A 19,576-nucleotide genomic window follows, 5' to 3' on the forward strand; every position below is an offset into this window, starting at 1 on the left:
CTCTTCACTGTCTCTCCTCTTCTTCAGGGCTTAGTGCCAATCCCTGAGCAAAGTCCTGACATGATCTGGCGCTTGCTTGGTCCTCTGTACAATCTCGTTCCCCCATACCCTGGGCTAGCTTGCTGACCTGCAGGAGACCCTTGGCATTTTTGAAGAATACACCCTGAGACCACGCAGAAAGCACAGATCTGTGCCCACTGCTCTCACACATATACTCCGCCATAGTATGAAATCAAAAATAACTGAGCATTTAAAATGACCTTTATATTACATGACCTTTTCACATTACAGAGCTGTGAGACCAAAGTGATTAGAAAACTTTTAAAAATACTATGCTATTAAGCAAACTCTACACTACATTATATCCCTCTTACAGTAATATCTTCTTTGACAGTTCACTCACACATCAGCCTTATAGTGTGCAGGATTCGAACCTGGCTGAGATCTTTGCAATCATGAGTACTAAGGATGCTGTGAGCTTGCTCGCTGTGCTCCCAAGGCCCCCACAGGCTGCAACCTGGCCTGGAACAGCCTCTTACTATCCCCTCCCCCTTCCTGGATGTGATACCTTCCCTGACCTTCCTCAGCCTAGGGCAGGTATCCCCTCTCCAAGAGCTCCCACAGCAAAGGTGCTTACCCATCCTGTACTGTAACTGTTTGTACCTCGTGAGGGCAGGGGTCATGCCTCCCATCCTGGTATCCTCTGGGCACAGCCCAGGCTGGCACACAGAAGGGCTTATTTAATACTTGCTGAGAGAATGAACCTTACACTGCGAGGATACACTTCCTCACACTTCCAGCACTCAGTGGGGGCTAATGCAGGTACCTTGAAAAGAAGGACTCTGACAGAACTCAGCCCACAGCCTGAGGACAGCCTTGTCCTCGGCCCTCAGTTTAATCACAGATGGCTCCTCTCTAGGAACATGTTTGCCTGCTCTCTCTTCTCTTCATCATGTGAGATGAACTGGCAGCAAGAGAGTGAGATCACGTCCTTCTGAGTCCTTTTACATGACTTCTGACCCGCTTTCTGGGGTGAGTTCTCTGCAGCTGGAGTAAGAACTTATTTGTTTAAATCAGTGTAGAAAATGCTTATTAGTGAGTGTCTGCTGTACCAGACAGCCTGCTAGGCAGGGATGTAGGGTTGCAAATGAAGAATGCAGCCCTTCTCTGAAAATCTGGTGGGTGACAGACCCAAAATGGGCACAAGGTAGTCTTATGGCAGTCCGGCAAATAATTAAACAGAACTACCACATAGTCCAGCAATTCCAGAATTGAAAGCAGGGATTCCGACAAACATTTGCACCACCATGGCAGCATTATTCACAATAGCCAAAAAGTGGAAACCACCTTTTGACCAATAGACAAAATGTGGTCTATCAATACACACAATATCTATACAATGGAATGTTATTCAGCCTTAAAAAAGAAGGAAATCCAGCAATATGCTACAACATGGATCGACCTTGAAGGCATGATGCTAAGTGACATAAGCCAGACACAGAAGGACAAATATTGTGTGATTCCACTTACATAAGGTACTTAGAGTAGTCAGATCCACAGAGGCAGGAAGTAGAATGTGGGTGCCGGGGGCTGGGGCAGGTCACGGGGAGCTAGTGTTCATGGGCGTGGAGTTTCAGCTAGGGAAGATGAAAGAGCTCTGCAATGGCTGGCAGGTGCTACACAGTGTCATATATGTGCATACTGTGTAAGCCTCTGAACTGTACACTTAAAAACGGTTAAAAGGGTAAATTGTATGTTATGAGTATTCTAGCACAATAAAAAACCAAAACCTAAACACTATGTGATGTGCGCTGTGACAGAGGCAAGCTCAGCGTTCTCTGGGTGGACAGAGGAGAGGTCTCGGCGCAGCGGCACCGGGGTTAGTCTCACAGGACAAGTATAGTGAGCCAGGTGGGGAGTGGGACCAGGGAGGGCACAAGAGAGACCACCGGTCCATCATGTCACAAGCCACTGATCTCTTGGATTTGTTCCATCTTTATGGCACCTGGTAAAGCCTTGGGACCTGGAGCAACTGGAAACGGAGGGCGTGGGAGGGAAGAAGCAGGATGAGGGCAGGGAAGTAGTTGGAGCTTTTCCAGGGAAAGGGAGCAGCAACGTCCCAAGCCCCTTGATAATCTGCCCAGCATCCAGCCTCCTGGGGATATGCCTAACATGCCTCTCATAATGAACCTGTTCCTTTAATAAACCATAGTACCTGAGCAAGCCCCACCACGGTCAGTGAGGACCCCCAAAATAGTTGCCATAATTCAGAAGATAATTTGGAACCAAAGATCTATCTATCTAGCGTGCATGTGTGTGCACATGAACTTAAGTAAGATAAAAGAAGCAGCTGTTCACTAATGAATCCTGAACTCTGAACTGAATTCAAAAACGAGAAAACAAGGAAGGACAGACCAATGGACAGAGGCTTCCAAGTAGCCAAGTCGACCAATTTCAAAGTTGTCAAGGCACTGCTTGTTTTCCAGGACCTGCAGAAGGGCCTGGGGGAAACACAGACAAATGACCCAAGTCATATCCTTCACCATCCCCAAGTGAAAGCAGGACACAGGAATGCTGACAGAGCAAAGAGAAAAGACAAAGTTGCTGTAACTTAGAATTCATTCTGTGTTCCTTGTCTGCATGCAAGAGTCAAATTTCCCTGAGTTTGGCAGTGTTAGCTGAATCTCTCCAGCCTCCCCACCTACCCCACACTTTTCTGAAATGTCACATGTGTAAGAACAAAAGAAAACCAAGAGCACACTACCTCTGATTTGGACAGGCCCAGCAGCTGTCATGCATGGGTCTATTGCCTGCAATCTCAAAAGGCTGTAGGTAATTCCAGTGACCTGATGTTTGGATTCATAAAATTGTGCACAGACAAGACTATTGTGCAAGCAAGATGACCTATGTTCAGGTGCACCCTGACATTCCTCAGCAAAGACAGTCTGAAGTTAGCTTGTCCACCTGGTGGAGGGCCTGGGCTTGTGTTCTCTTTCATTGATCTCCACCAGCAAATCCCCAGCCAATTGTTCACCCCCATTAAACTTGCAAGAGGCTCTGCGGAACAGCTGTGGCTGACTCCTTCCACTAAAGAGTCGAGGCCCTGAGCCATCTGCTACCCCCATCCCCAGTCCTGGCCTCCTGCTGGGCTCCGCAGGCACACGTTTCATCTCCTTTGTGGGGAGCAGGGAGGGGGGTACAACATGAGGGTTCGGGACTGAACATCAATAAGGCTCAAGTTGCCACATTTCAAACGTCAGCCAAGGCACCTGTGGACAATCTTCTTTCAGATCAGGCCTGCAAATGCTCCACAGGATGCAGAGAGACACAATTCCCCTTCCCACAAAAATGTCCAGGAGACCAAGAAAACAGACTAGATCAATCCCATTGTCTCCAGTCTAATTCAGAACCACACGTCCTTCCACTGACTTCTGTATCTCCTTTCTCTCCTGGTTTTCCTTCTACCTCTCTGACTTTCCTTCTTAAGTCTCTTTTATGGACTCTTTGTATCCAATTAGACCAAAAAATATTGGGATTTCATTCTTGATCTTTTTCTCCTCTCACTTTTTGAACAGCAACTACAGCCCCCAAATACTCACAGCTCCTAGATTTGCATTCCCAATGCAGATTCTCCTCGTGGTCTCCACACTCCAAACACACTGTCCTGACATCTTACAGGTACCTCGATTCGACATGTCCACATCTGAACTCATCTTCCATAAATCTAATCCCCCCATTGGACTGCGGCATTATGAAGCAGGACAGAGTGTGGTCACTGCCTTTCTCCTCCACCTCCTCACGCCCATCAGCCCACAAGTGCTGGTGGTGACTTACCTGCAACCTCTTCACTCCGGCTTCACTGCGTCTGTCTCAGTCAGGTCTGCGCTGAAGTTTGTCACCTCCCTCTCTCTCTCATTGCTCCAGCCCATCCTCCACAGACTGCTGCCCAATCGGAAGACCTGTATTTGTTGACTCCTTCCCCATCAACCTCTGCAAGCAGTTGGCCTCTGACCCCCCCAACTTCTATTTCCTTGCCATCTCTCAAAACCAACCCCTCAAATCTATTCCCATTGCTGGGGCTGCGGTTCAAGCAGCCCCGTCCCTCCATATGACAGCTCCCAATGGGCTCTGCAGATCCAGTCCCAGCCTTCTCCTACTCCCTGTCCTTCTTCAGTCTGTCCTCAGAGAGCTCCCTCTCTAAAGTGTACTCCTGGCCATGTCACTGCTCTGCTTCAGAGCTATCATCTGGGCTACCTGTTGCCTTTTGAAAAAGGTCACTTAGCAAAGGACTCAAGGACCCAACTGGTCTTTCCTGGGACCACCTCTCAAGCTCATGTCTTGCCTTATTTCCCTTGGCACTGGCCTTCCAGCCATCCACCCAGAGGACTTGGCGTTTCTTTGCTCCTCTGACTGATCGTGTTCGATCGCCATCACCACTAATAAGTTAGTGCCATCACGGTTTTTCTGGGCCATATACCTTTCAGGTTGAAGAGCCAGGAGGCTGGTGGAAAATGGAACAGAAAGTGTGGGAGAGACCAGACTCTTGCTTCAGCCATTTTCTGCCAGGTCAGGATACACCACTACTGCTTGGTGTCCTCCACAATCCACTCTTAGAATTTTCCCTGGAGATGGGTTTGGACTCTAGCTCTCTGGGTCCTTGTTCTACTGTTTCTTGAGTGTCTTCCTGTTGCAGTGCCAGAGTAATGCAAGGAGAAGCCACACACACACTCTCTTTAGTCCCTCTCAGCTAAAATTCTTGTGACTAGTGAATCTGCAAGGTCACTGGCCTGAGAGCTGGCCCTGATGAAGGCTGCAGCTAACAGTTTAGACTAACGTTGATCCAAGGAGCCAAGCATTGATTTGGTGCAACTCCAGATGGTGAAAGCGAAAGAGAAGTACCAGGGGAGTTTGACGCTCTCCTCCAAGGAGACAGTGGGCATGATCTCTGTGAATTTAGGAGGTTAAAGCCACAACCAGCCCCATAATGAGGCCACCATCTATGGAGTAAATTCAAGCATACATGACTTAAAGGATACATGCCCAGGATGACAGCTTCAAGACATTTGATAGGCAAGGACTCTCGGGTCATTTCTTTCGCTGTTTCCATTAACCTGTAGGACAGAGCAAAGCAGAAGATCTCAGGACTTATTTATTTATGCAGTCAGTCAGTCTGACTGTTAAGCCATCAGCATGCTTGTCCCCATACTAGGCACCATGCAGGACTATAGGCAGAAAGGGGAGAGTTTGACTCAAAGAAAGACACCAAAGCACATCTGCACTTGGCAGAACAGAAATCCTAAATTCCCCACTGCACTCTCCAAGAGTTAGCTCCTGGAGGTTAGTGCTAGTATTCCATAGCACCCTCCAATGCCCCAGGACAGGGGGCATTACAACGGAGCAAGTAAAGAATGCCTCATAACACAAATTGCACAAGCCTTCCCCACCCTAAGAGTTAGTCCTCACCACCGAACGGAGCTGTCAGAGTGGCCCAATCCTCAGGCTCACCTCCAACCTGGCCCTGGGGCACCCCCCACCTCCAACACGAACAGACTAGGATGCTGGAGTACTGGGATACAGGGATAGAGGTTGGGAGAGGGAGCTGGCAGCTCACGGCCCCAGATCATGCACCACTTACCCACTCAGCGGTCTCATTTTCCTAATTTCAAAGAACTGGGTCCCTGTGTGATTGTATCTGTGTGAAGTATGTAAAGGGAAAGTGACAGAAAACTCCAAAGGTCCCAAGAATCCAGCAGAGGAAGTTATGCACTCTGATTTCTCAATGAGATGAGGAAGTGGAGGCTTCTCAGTACCCAGAAGGTAAAAAACAGCCTCTAACTTCACTATCCTACCCTGGAAATTAAACTTCTAAGTTAGGCCTCAAAGCACCTTGGACCTGTATAATGGCTCTTTTAAATTTGCTCTGTGTTCCCATTAGTCTTAATTCACCTACCAGACTCCAAGCTGTTTGAGAGTTGGGGCCATTCTTTTATCATCTTTGTATTACCCGTAAAGCCTGGCAGAAGCCTCACCTATGCAAGTTAGCAAATACTATTAAATGAATGAGGAATAAGTAAATGAATGGGTGGACAGATGGATAGATAAATGGGTGGATGGATGGAAGGGCAGTGATAGGAGGATGGAAAGATGGATAGATGTATGAATGGATGGATGAATGGAAAGGTGGATGAATGGAAGGAAGGAAGGATAGAAGGAATGGAAGGACAGAAAGATGAAAGAAAGATGGATGGAATGGGCAGAATGGAAGGGTGGATGAGATGGATAGAAGGAAGGATGAAAGGATGGACAGATGGAAAGGTGGATAGATGGATGGATGGATGGAAAGATAGATGGATAAGTGGATGGATGGATGTCTGGATGGATGGCAGTAGGGTTTTTCAATAGCACAGACTCTGCAGCAGAGCTCACTGTGGAGACATCACTTTCTTTTCAGACCTGGACTGACACATGACATTGATTACTAAATCTCCGAAGATGACACTAGCATCTACTATCTGGGATTTAGTGACTGCCCCAAATGTCTCAGGGACTGGCAAGCCTGCACCAGGTCATTCTGAAGAAGAATAAAGATTCCCCTATGCCGTGCTCTCTGAGACTGGATCTTGATTTTTCTGAGCCTAAAGAAGGGTTGCTCTGTATGTTTCCTTCTCTGGCCTTAATCAAAATCCTATAGAAAAAAGTGCATGTTGGGAGCATGCTAATGAAGCACAAACTTGTGTGTCTGGAGCTGCTGTGGCTGGAGGCAGGGTTGTATGAGATTTGACATGTGCCCGGTAGTGACAAAGGCAGCTGCAGAGGGAGCACGGAGTGCTAGGAGTACTTCATGCCCTCCTGAGAGGGGCTTGGGTTCCTTTCCTGGCACAGAGGTGTTTGCCCACTTGAACATGGGCACACTTCATCACCACCTGGGGAGATCATTATTAGCAGATTCTGGACATCTCTGGAGATTCTGATCTCAGGCCATGGTTCCTAACCCTGGATGCCATTCTGAGACATTCCAACTCAGACTATTGAGTTGGAAGCTCCAGGGTGAGGGCTGGGGGTGATTTTAACAAGTTCACCAGTTTGGGAGTTGCTGATCTGAGCCATTAACAATATAGCCTTGCCCAGCTTTTTAAAATACTGTCTACAAAATCTCAGAGGTAAAAGAGAAGGAGGGACTAAATATTCTCATTGTGAAGTGACTTATTTTTCTTTTTACTTTAGCAAGGAATTTACTCAGTGAGGCTCTCCATTTGAAGTACAATTCAATTGGCAAAAATTAAATTAGATGCCCAACTGTCCCCTTTTATATATGTAATTTATGCCTCTAGTGCATAAAGTGAAACAAACCTATAACTAAATAAAAATTTCCTGACCATCCTCTCTCAGTTCCTCACAGTTAGTAATTGAACCCCTGGAAGTGGGCAGGAAAGAAAATCCTCTAAACATTCTCTTCAGAGTAGGACAGACACCGAGTCCAAGTTCGCCCTCAGAAGCTTTCTCCCCATCCAACAGAGCCCATGAGGCACCTCTTTCCAGAACCCCATGCAAGGTCAGCACTCATGTTGGCTACTGCTCTGAGGCTGAACCCAGGAGAAGGCAGGATTTGTCCTTTGATATCCCCACTGCCAGCTGAGCACATCTGCAGTCAGTTCTCGGCCCAAGCAGTCCCCAGATCCTGGCATCTGTCACTGTGTCCAGAACAAAGCAGGAGGAACTAAATAAAAGTCTGGTCAGGAGGCAGAAGGAAGAGTCCACGTTCTGCCTTCCCTGGGTGATGGCTCCAATGACCAAGTAACCGGAATCAGGATCACAGCAGCCTCCTGGTGCTTTCCCCTCTCTGGCCCTCTCTGCAGTCGGAAAGTGAGGTCAGTGACAGTGGTTATGGATCAGAGAAAAGAAAAATTAAAAAGCAGACCTTTCAGGGCATCAGTGAAACTTGGACGAGTATGTGGAGCAGGGTTTATGCAGCAGGAGCAAATGGTAGGTAAAACCCTGAAAATCTGCCCCCGTTAATGCACTCCCGGCCAGACTCGTTTTCTCTTAAATCTCTGCTGCATGATCCCTGTGAAAACCTTACCCTAGACAGAAGTGAAGAGCCATTCTAATTTGTCACCTTCTGGAATATTCAGCAAGGGGTGAGTCACATTTAAGAAGGGTCATCCCTTGGGGTCCGGGTCTACTCTGGCAGGGGTTTGAGCTTCTGGACCACCTGGATCTCCCCACACGGGTCCCAGTTTGGGGATTAGCACCAACACCAGATAGCCTTCCCAGGGCCAGCGCTGCCGGCCTCACTCTTGGAGGCTGGTGCCACCTCCGCCTTCTAATATCACTTCAGGAGTCCCCTGGAAAGATGCCACGAAGGGGCGCTGAGGATCCACGAAGTCGGAACTGAGAAGTGAACCAAGTAATCTCTCCACCCGAAGGAGCAGAAGCTGCTGTCATTCCCGTCTGGAGATACCCAGCTCTATGGGGGAGGCGCACAAAAATCCACTGGGAAGATTCTTGTCCTAACACAGCAAGGAGGGGCTCTCCCGGGGCATGTGGGACACATGGGACATGTGTGCAGTGGCCCTGATATCCCTCTGCCTCAAGGCTGGGTATAGCAGGCAAGCAGAAAGCAAGCCAGTGTGCCCGGGGCCTGGTAGGACAGGCTAAGTTTTATGTCTTTATAGAGAAAGGACAGAGGTCATCGGAAGCTTCACCTCCCAGACAGTGCTGGGGGCCAGCTCCCCATCTGACTCCTCTCCCTATAAAATACCAGAAGTGGCGAGCAGACCATCCCCTTCTGCCCCTTATTCCTACAGGGCTGCTTGGGGGCCCTCAGTGCTGATCTAACCCTGACTGCAAACAGCCTGAGGACCCTGGAGGAGAAAGGACCGAAAGTCTGGCTAGTCTGAACCCAGCCTGGACCCGCAGGGCTCCTCAGCTCTTCTTCAAGCTCAAGTTGGGGGAAGGGCCCCCAGCCCAGAGCCCCGTCCGTTCATGCGTAGCCAAGTAAGGTCCCCAGCCTGGGTCGCCCGGGGAGCCAAGGAGGGGATCGTGAGTGGTCAGGGCACTCAAGTGGTGAGGGCAAACAAGTGCGAGAGGGAAGAAAGGGAACAGAACAGTAGGGAGGAGGGCGACAGGAAGATGGACAGTGAAGGGAGAGAGGTGCAGGGCGGCAGAGATGACGAGAGGAAGGAGATGGAGAAAGAGGACAAGATGGGAGGAGGAGGGGGCCCCAGGGAGGAAGAGGAAAGCACAGGGAAAGGAGGGGAAAAGAGAAGCCAGAGGGGCTTTTGGTGGACCACCCTGCCTCGCCGCCCCTGTGCATCCTTGCCCACGCCCTGCTTGAAGGGAGAAGGGTCTGGTCACTGCAGTTATGTCCTCTCTCAGTGCTGTTTCTAGACTCTCACCTAGAAGCATCCCTCCATGCCTGGCCTCACCAACCTTAGAGAGCTTTCGATGACCAGCTGGGGACAGACGTGCCTCCAGGTTTGCGATCACCACGCCCATCCCCTGGCCGGATCTGCTCAGACCTTGGTTGGAAGGATACTGTAGTGTCTTCATGTAATTCTGGATCGCCTGGAGCCAGTCTGGGATCGTCATTGACAGCCTGTAGTTTGGGACCTGGGGTACTGAAGGCTGAAGAGAAACAGAGAGAGGGGCTTTCGATCAAGGAGACTCTGGGGCCCAGCTCCCAGGGGCAGGCACAAGCGGAAACCACCAACAGCATGGTCACCTGTTCCAGTGTGCCTCCTCCACGAGGTCACCGTGCAACAGCTGGTCCCTCACTGAAGTTGTCCCTCTCTGAGTTTCCTTGACAAACACTCTGCTCTGGGTCATGGTGGCTCTCTATGGCCCTCCTCTGGGTGTTTGAATACGGTCTGCCCCCCCCACGGGAGCCTAAGGCCTCCTTGAGGCCATGCGCCATGTCCTACAGTGTCCCCCACCAAGCATGGCCCAGGATGGACACAGTGGTGCTCCATTAATCCTCACATTTTTACTGCACGACACTTTTGCTGCTTGGCTAATGGTGACCCATTAAATGTACTCTGCTCCAGGGCACCGTTCGCACAGAATGCAAGGTGAACGGTGCCCTAGAGCACTACAACAGGCACAGTGGGCACCAGGTCTCAATACCACTCTCCCTGCAACACCCATTGTGCCCCTTCCCCTGAGTCCTGCCTGCCGCAAGTGCATTAGGAAAGACTCCTCCTGCCTGACTCTCCCAGAAGAGTGCAGCTCCCCTGACTCATGAACCTCCCATTCCTCCATGTGTCATGGCAGCCCAGTTACCCCTTCATTCCCTAATCTGCCTCTTGACGTTGACACTCACCAGGTATCTACTACAATTGAGTGGACGAAGTTCTAATCCCTGCTGGGAAGAGAGAGGATCAAAGGCAGGCGAGGATTAGAAAGGGGGAGGCAGGTGCCTCTGCTCAGAAGTTTAGAGCTGTGGCACCCACTCAGCTCTGAGCACCCCTGCCAGGGAGGCCAACAGCGAGAACAAACAAGGGACGTGCAATCGAGTGACTCTTAGGAAGCAAGGGATATCAGCCAGGCACTATTTGAGGTTTTGTTTGGTTGGTTTGGGTTTTGGGGGGTGAGGGGTGGGAATCTCCCCTATACGTTTCTCCTGCCTCTGTCTCTCTGGTGGCATGGGGTCCTTGGTTACAGAGAAACCCAGTCCATGTGGGCCCTGGGCTCAGGCAGTGCTGCCGCTGGAAAGGAAAGGAGGCTCCTCCAGACTTAAGCCACTTAGAGAGTAGCAGAAAGGGCTAAAGGAGAGATTAGCCCTATCCTTGGAGAAAACAGGGCAAGGAGGCCCTGGGGATTTAGTGCTTAACTGACAGAAGGGGAAGCTGCTGGTGACAGACTCAGGGACAGCCCTGGGCAGCCTGGCCAGGCAACAGAGGCAGATGCCGCCTAAGGCCACCCTGGCTGTCGCCCTAGCTGTCCAGGCTCAAGCCCCACAGTGGAGCTAGGGGCATGCTGCCCCAGGCATGGGGCGTGGGGCTCTTTCCACACTTCGAGCCCTTTGGCTGCATTTACTGCAAATACTTCTTGGCATTTTTTTCCCTCTCAGTGCCTCTATTCTCTCTTGGCTTTTTAAAATGTCCTACTTCACAGCATCTGCCCCTTCAGCTGCAAGAAAACTAGTAATACTTTCTATATTGCGCCAACAGTGTTGTGCTTGTGCGTGTGTTCTATGAGTTACATTTTGTTTACAACATATCAGCTCAAATAAATCACATTTCTGTCTCGGAGTGTCGTGTTGGGGAGCAAATTGTTCTAATTTGAGCATCTGCTCCCATGACTCTCCACACTCACACACACACAAATACACTCAAAATGTAAGGTGTGTCCTTGTGTTTCCACCTAACACTAGGAAGTGTTAAGCTTGTCCTTGTTTTTTGCTTGCCTGGTTTACCCATACCTGGACTTCTGTGTAAGAAGGTGCTAGAGATTTCACCGAGAAGTGAGGAGAGAAGGGTGATGTGAGCTGTCTTTAACACCTCCCAGGTTCCAACTCTAGGCCAGGCACAAAGGGGACAGGGCACACAGGAGCAGAGGAAGGGAGGAGGGAAATTACAGTTTATTAAGACCTAAGCATTTCTACACAGAAAAGTGCTGATTGTACCTATTTAACAGAAAAGCTGTTAAGCATGAGAAAATGCCCTGAAGAATTACCAGACATCTAAGAGATCTCCAGAGGGGTGTCCCTTGGCCAGGGCCTTGCTGTAGCCAGTGACTTGCTTCACAGCTGGCTATGGGGGCCCACCACCAAATTACTTCTACTCCCCCAAGCCCAACAGAGCCCACAAGAGCTGGATGGTGGGGGTGGGAGTCAGGCGGCAGCTGGTCCTCAGAATAGCAGCTCAGTGGCGCCAAAGGGCTTTTCAAAACAGCTGCCTGGTTACCTCAGCCTGCCCGCCTGTGAGCAGAGCGCAGGAGCTGTGGCCACATGTCCTCCCCACTGGGGGGATGAATGTATACATTCTCCAAACCCCACTGGGGAGCAGGGCTGTGGCAGGAAGAGGAGCTGAGACAGCTAAGGGATGATGTCATCGGCTGCAGCTCACCCCCACGTCTGGGAGGGCGAGCTGGCTGGGGCTCAGAGGGGGGTCAGCCTCCAACCAGCACCTGCACTGCCAGTGTTCCCACCGGGCATGGACTACACACCAGGAGTGCTCCTTGGGTGTAAGTCCGAGTCACATACAGCCAGGTTCAAATCCCTGCCCTGTCACCTACTAGCTGTGGACCCTGGTCAAGCTGCATGACTTCTCTAAGCCTCCGTTTTCTTCCTGACAAAATCGGAATAGTATCAGCCACTTCAAACCTTCCAGGCTGGCTGTGAGGATTACGTGACCTGATGTATAAAGTAGGCAGCTTGGGGCTGGGCTCACGGTCGCATGAAGTATAAGCTGTGTTATCATTTGTCAACAATTTGTTCTCAGGGGTCTGGACTGGGGGAAGCCTGAAAGGTCTACGCTTTTCTGGAACTGGAAGACAGAATCAGCAGTGGCCTGAGTCTCTGGACAATGTACCCAGGAGCTTCACATCACGAAGATGCCTTCCCACCCTAATGCAAGGAGAGGAAAACATCCACTTCCCCCTGGAGATACACGGTGACAATGAGTTAATGTCCTTAATTTATGAAGAGTTCATACAAAGTGATAAGAAAACTCTTCAGGCCTCAGTGAAAAAAAGTGGCCCCAAAAGGTGGAAGCAGCCCAGGTGTCCATCATGGGATGAACGGATCAACAAAACATGCGTGTCCACACAGTGAAACACTACTCAGCCTTAAAAAGGAAGTACATTTTGACACATGCTCTGGCATGGACGAAATGTGAAGACCTTTTGCTAAGTGAAATAAGCCAATCACGAAAGAACAGATGTATTAATTCCTCTCACAGGAGGTTCCTATAGTCGTCTAATTCACAGACAGGAAGTAGAGGGTGGCTGGCAGGGAGGGCTGGGGGTGGGGGAGTTCGTGTTCAATGGGTACAAAGTTTCATTAGGGAAGATGAAAAAATTCTGGAGATGGATAGTGGTGACAGTTGCACAGCAAAGTGAGTGTTCTTAACGCCACAGAACTGTATACTTAAAAATGATTAAAATGGTAAAGTATATGTTACTTATGTTTTACCGCAATAAAAAAGAGCATGAAAAGACAGTTCACCAAAGGAGAAATGCAAATTGTGAATAAATATTTGAAAAAATGTTCAAGCTCACAAATAAATGAAGGAATGCAAATTAAAACCACTGCAAAATGTCATTTTTCACCTCTCCAATGAGCAAAGACATTCCGAAATGCAGATTCCCAACATGCTGGTGAAGATGCTCTTGCACAGCACTGATGGGAGCAAAAATGGGTGCAACCTTAGGAAAAGCCCAGGCACAACCACTTTCTTCTCCCGGACTGGGGTTCTGAGCGTCCCTCCTCATGCTCTTTTCCTGCCAGATTTCATGAACTGCTACCTGAAAATCCAACTTTGATTTTCCGTCACCCTTCCCCCAAGGTTCTCACCTCCTGCCACCTGCATCCAGCCCAGCCAGCCGCAGCCCAGCTGATAAAGGCGGAATCTAGACAGAACAGACCCAAACCAACCTCTCCTACAGACACTGAGCCTTGATCTGGGGTGGGGGCCCTGGGAGGTTTGGGTAGTGGGGTAAGGGGGTGCCACAGGCAAGACTTGCGGACAGCCTCTCCTGCACTCGATTCTTGCCAAGTACAAATGACTTGTCAGAAGAATGCCAGGGGAAGTGATGTGGATGGGCACAGGCATGGAACTGGCATCACCAGGTGGGAGAGAAAGGGGAGGCCAGGAAGGGAGTCAGGGAGGCAGCAAGAGCCCCAGGCACTAGGAATCTTTAGCAAGAAAGAACAAAGAGAAAGCAAAGCCTTTTATCATCCCTGCTCTGAAAACTACACTGCGCAGGCACCAGGAATCTGTTATGGTGGCCTCGTAGAGAGGTTGTGGGATCACGACCGGGGGCAGAGCTGAATGGGCAGAGCAGGATGGACGGAGGGATGGTTCTGAATCCAGGACGGGAGGGTGTGAGCTGCCAGTGTGAGACAGCAGGGGCAGGAGTGGAGTCCTGCCTGCAGCAAAGTCTCAAGTCCCAATTTCTCACACTTCACTCCGGCAAAGCTCAGTCCTCTAAATGTGAATTCTTTCCCAATTTGGAATCAACGTGAGAATGAGACACAAAAATGTGGGGTCTGCAAAAAAACCCCTACTGATGTTTCCTGCTGAATCTATCCTGGTTTCCTGCCCCTGGGAGAGTTGGGCTCCAGCTGGTAAAGGAGGAGGAGGAGCTGTTTCCTAGTATGCCCAGCTGTTTTTTCTGGGCCAGTCACTCTCTCTGCCCCTCCAGTCCTCATCCTCCTATGGCCTCTTGCTGTTTTCTCAAACTATCCTGGAAAAACCCTGGCTTTCACCTAGTCAAGTGCTAGCTTTGGACAGAGTAACAACCAGAGGAGGGCCTCAGTCACAAATTTAGGAGGCGGATCTCTGAGAAGTGAACCCCTCAACCACCCCGAGGGGATGCCTGGACCTTCAGGCAGAACTTACCATGGCTGCTAATGGAATGTCCTGTATCAAAGGACATGTCATTCAGTCCTTCTCGCAGGCCCTTGAAACCTTCCTCTGTCCACTTCTTTTGATTCTTAGTCCACATTCAATTGCTAAAAATGGTTAATCTCCCTGAAACTCTCCAACCCTTCATCACCCCCACCATCCTACCACCTCCTTCTGTACGGATTCCTCAGCAAGACACTGATTTGGATAAAGGAGAAAAGAACATGGTCCCAGAGGAAAGAGTCTGCCAGGCTGAACCCAGGAATAGCCCTTGACTCAGAGAGGAGTGGCCCGTGCAAATGGGAGCTTTTGAGGCTGTCAGGGTTTGGTTAGGGTTCGCGGAACGTCTTTTGAGGCTGTCAGGGTTTGGTTAGGGTTCGCGGAACGTCGGCGCTGGGAAGATGCAATGATGGGGTTAGGGATGGAGAACCAGTCGTTAAGATACGAGGTAAGAGATGGGAATGTTAAGTTCTTTGTTTAGGTTCAAAAAGCCAACTGCCGACAGTTGAGTTGTGGGAGTCCCAGCGTGGCAGCAGTTCTCATGGGACCTTCGGGTTACTATGAAAGCACAGTACGAGGTGGCCACTGCATAAAATTCTCAGGATGTGGTAATCTGTGTTCTAAACTACACAGACAACATTTAAAATATTGTTTCATATGTGCTCGTTTTAGGGGACTGACTGATGACCAACTAGCCATTGCCCTAGAAAGAGAATAAGGAGGGTCAATTGGTCCGGGAGCTGTGACATAGGAAAGGGTCCAAGGAGCTACCTGTGGACAAAGAAGACGAAAGTAAGATGTAGAATGACAGAAAGTCACAGTTCTGAGGACTTGTAATCCAGCAGACCTCTAGTGTCACACAAATTAGCATTAGAGACTAGGAGACTCATGGGGCCTAAACATTGGATTTTAGAGTTGGAAAGAACTTTACATGAAGTCTGGTCAACTCCCATTTTATAGTTGAGAAAAGTAAGGCCAGAGATTTTAGGTGAGTGACGTAGGCCACAAAGCTAGATGTAGCACAGCCAGGACTAGCATTCAGTCCCTTGATTTTTTACTTCAAGTCCCTCCCACCCACCATAAGAGCACTGTCTCATGACATTCAAGGGAGCTGTGAGTAGCAGAGGAAGTCGGCATGCTCTGCCCTGATTCGACGGGCAACGCAAGAACCCGAGGAGAAATGGGACTGCGGGTGGGGAGTGGAAGAGGGGCAGAGAAAGAGGATTTCTGTTCAGTCTAAAAAAAGAGCTTCCCCACAACCAAAATCTGGCCAGGCCTGGGATTGCCTGTGAGGCAGTGTGGCCCTCATTCCCAGGAGGTCTTCTGCTGAGAGGTGGGAGATTGGTCTCCACCAGCACTAAAATGCCATGATCCCCAGACAGGGAAGGGGGTCCACACACACAAGGCTGGCAGAAGGATGAAGGCACAAATCAGGGTGGGTCGGTGCTGACAGTAATGAGTTCGAAAGGTAGAATGGCATGGTACGAACAGTCCTCTGTTCCCTGCGGCCACCTCTCTTCCAGGCTTAAGGGCTCCCAGCTCCTCACTTAAATAAGAAAAAATTCCAAAGTCAAAACTGCAAACCAGGAACTGTGTTGTTCTCATGTTCAAAGAGAACTCATCAAGGGTAATTATGGTTGACACTAGAGCAGGCAAGATTCTAGTTGAGCATGATGAAGAGCTCCTAGATCAGAAGAGTAATAGAATACTGTGACTGACTGCAGCAGGAACTTTAGAGGCTCTGTCACTTCCCCAAGGGCACACACAGCTTTCTGGCCTGCAGGCTCAGATGCTCAGCTGTCACCAGGCTGCAGACTCAACCAGATGGCATCCCAGGTCTTAGGTCTGGCATTTCTAAACCTGTACAGGAATCTTCTCAGCCATACCAGTATCCCCAGGGTCCAGGGTAAATCATGCTATAACCCCCAGGCTCTAGAGCATTTCTCCCCAGTTTGCATTTTGATGTTTCACTTAACACAGCAACTCCCACCAGGGGACATCTCCCTCCTTCCATGGCTTCTCTCCAAGGCAAAAAGAGAGTTTCACTTCTGAGCCTCTTTCTCTATCCAGTGAGACTAATTCATCATGTGTACTGGAAAGTCCCTTTTAAGCCATAGCCAAAACTCTTTTTTTCTTGGAACGAAAAGAAAGAATTGGGCTCAGTTGGTTAGAGCACATTGTTATAACACCAAGGGCAAAGGTTTGGATCCCCGTACTGGCCAACCGCCAAGGGGGAAAAAAATTGGCAAAAAGTCTAGAAATGATTCACACTGAGAAGTTTGAGTGGTTGATCGCAAATTCATTCACAGCTTAATAAATCATTTGCTAGGGGGACACAGGGAAACAGCAAGAGACTCCGGAGAGGACAAGCAGGGTGGGGTATCTGGGGGTCTGCATTCTTGGCATCTCTGGTGTTAACTGGTGGCTCTAGCTTTTGCTGAAGGCGGATGTACATGGGAGGGAGGAAATAATAGAGTTTGGCTCGTGGTTCAAAGAAACCTTCGCACAACCCAACCATACAGTCCCAGGGCAGCAAACCCCCTACTCCACGCTCCCCCATTCCTAAGGCTTCCAAAGGCGAATGCTCAATTAAGAAAAGGGCTGATGGGAGGAATGGGAAGGAGTTTGTAGCGGGACCAGGAAAATGGAGATTGCCTCTATGCGCTACGTACAGGCTGAAATGCTCCCATCACTGCCCGCTCCACCCGCTCCTTCAAAGCCACTGACCTTTGCCAAGAAGGTGGCGTTCCTGATGGCGCCCACCATTTCCGCCCCCTTGGGGTGCACCTTGGCCACGTGCATCCACATGCGCTCCCAGGTGTGGCTGTCGATGGGGAAGCCGCTCTTGTTAACGTGGAATAGCACCCCGCCGTCTTTGTCCTCCTCCTCCGAGCCCCCGCTGGTGGCGAGGCTCACGGGCCGCGCGTGGCTGCTCCGGGACCGGGTGCCTTTGGCGCCTTTGGGGTGGGGGCAGCGGTGAGTGTCGGCCGCGGAGCCGGTCATGGTGCGGCCGGGGCGGGGAGCGCGGGGCGGGGGGCGTGTGCGCGGGGCGCGGCGCGGGGATCAGCGCCCCGCCGGGGTGGCCGTCTCCATGCCTCTCGCTGCGGCAGGACGCGCGAAGGGGAGCGGCGGCGGGGGCTCCGCGGGGGTGGCAGTGCTCCCGCTCACGGGCGGCGCCTGAAAGCAGCGGAGACACAGCAGACGCACGGCTGAGTGGACGTCCAGAGGAACCGTGGGGGGCCCCGCAGGGTCTCCGCGTCGCTGCTCGGTGGCCCCCCTCACGCTGACAGACCTCCGAGGCATTGCACAGGAGCTCCCAGGCCCCCGATTACCTAGAAAGGCGGCTCGAAATTTGCCCGAAAGCTTCACACACACCTAAACACCGGGGGCGGGGGCTACGAGGAGCGTGGGGGGTGCGGGGTGGACGGTGTAGGCAGAAGAAAGACAGCTCCTGCCGCGCGAAGGGACGGGAGGTCCCCGCAAGGATCCACACGTTCCGTGGTCCCGAGCGTGGCCGAGAGACGAGCCGAGCCCAGAACGTGCTGGCACGTGAGCGCCCGGGGCTGGTGCGAGGGAGCTGCATGCAGCAGCCCCGGCTTGCAAAGGCGGCCCCGTTTCTTCCAGGAAGCCCTCCAGGACCCCGGAGGGCGAGGGGGCCTCCCCAGCCCGGGGCTCCAGGGGAAATAGCCCCACCCGCCCCCTTCCCCCCAGTCCCAGCGCCAGACACCCGGAGGCACCGGCCGCAGGCGGACGCAGGGAGGCCGTGCGCGCCGCGGGACCCCACCTCGGGACGGCCGGCTTCATTGCTGCAGAGCCCCTCCGGGCGGCGGGGGCGGCGGGGGCTGCCGCGGCGGCTGCTGCTGGGGCTGCTGCGGCCGTCGCCTCATTCCATGTCCCATTCTCGAATGTTATTCTGTGACATATAACCGAGTCACCCGGGCAGCCGCCGATGTTCCGAATGCGTCCATTGGCCACCGCAACAAAGAGAGGCGGGTCCCGCGCTCGGGACTCTACAACCCTGAGCTCCGCGACGCTCTGATTGGCTCCGGGGTTCCCGGGTGGGAGGGGACAGGAGTAGGGGGAGCTGAGCGGCCACGCGAAATCCGATCGCGGTAGTGTCCTGGGAGCACCGCGGGGTTGGAGCGTTTGTCCATGGGACTTAAGATCGAGTTTCCCCAGGGGTCGTGGCACTGCGTGGGTTTGCAAGTGTGGGAAGCAGAAGAGAAACAAAGCCACCCGAGCAGTGAGCCCGAGGTAGAGAAGGGCTTGGCGTCAGAACAGCATTCCCTGAGGAGAGCTGGACACAGTCACCTGCTCCACACGGGATGACGGGTGGTTCAGGCAGGGGCTATTCATATGTATGCATGAAATTAAATGGTGTTTTTTGTTGTTGTTGTTTAAATCCCACATTACAAATTTCCCCAAGATTAACAAGTGGGCACAGACTTGGATCCTCTGGCATTAGTCATGGTTAATATTGGTCTTTTAAACCCAAGCTGATATGTGACAGTAAAACCCAGGAGGTCAGCCAGGCTGACTGTTCTGCCACAGCTGCTGAGTTAGAGGAGGGGATGGAGAGATGCTTCAAAGCCATGGCGAAATTGGTGGCCCACTGAACACCTTTTCCTTGAAGGTGTCTTTTTTTCTTTCTCTTTTTTTAAAGAAAGAGAAGAGCACGTTGTGATGGGAACAGCACCAGACTACTGACCTGCGGGCTGATCTAAGTCCAAGTTGGTCACTTGGCTGAGCCACTTACTTCCCTGCTCTGGACCTTAGTTGCAGGCACCTTGGCCATGTGCATCCGCAATGTCTCCAAGGTCTGTTCTGGCTCTAAGGTTCTGTGATTCCCTGACTTCCTCTCTTGTGGACACTTAAAAACCTGGGTACAATATCCTTTCTCCTTAAACTTCAGGCCAGCATGCCAGCTTTGAGAGGACAACAAGGTTATGATAGCAATGCTAAGGGAAACTTGAATTAAGAATACAGTCGTCAAAGATCAGTTTCTC

General features: G+C 51.1%; 1 protein-coding gene across 2 annotated transcripts in view; it reads right to left on the reverse strand.

The window, feature by feature from the left end:
- The window catches only part of VASH2 (vasohibin 2), a 34,549-nt gene extending 16,023 nt beyond the window's left edge, over nucleotides 1-18,526 (reverse strand). Inside the window, exons 1-5 of one of the 2 annotated variants that reach the window (XM_063114570.1) lie at nucleotides 18,355-18,526; nucleotides 17,298-17,394; nucleotides 9,539-9,627; nucleotides 5,636-5,692; nucleotides 5,037-5,111 (exon numbers count right to left, since the gene is read on the reverse strand). In XM_063114570.1, coding sequence (XP_062970640.1) covers nucleotides 5,037-5,111; nucleotides 5,636-5,692; nucleotides 9,539-9,627; nucleotides 17,298-17,394; nucleotides 18,355-18,374 — 338 coding nt within the window. In that variant the 5' untranslated portion in view covers nucleotides 18,375-18,526. Of the gene's footprint in view, nucleotides 1-5,036; nucleotides 5,112-5,635; nucleotides 5,693-9,538; nucleotides 9,628-17,297; nucleotides 17,748-18,354 lie in introns of both variants that reach the window. The other variant, XM_063114569.1, reaches the window with a different exon arrangement.
- Between the last annotated feature and the right edge of the window lie 1,050 nt (nucleotides 18,527-19,576).

Source organism: Cynocephalus volans, chromosome 11 (assembly GCF_027409185.1).
Source record: "Cynocephalus volans isolate mCynVol1 chromosome 11, mCynVol1.pri, whole genome shotgun sequence".
NCBI classification, from domain to species: Eukaryota; Metazoa; Chordata; class Mammalia; order Dermoptera; family Cynocephalidae; genus Cynocephalus; species Cynocephalus volans.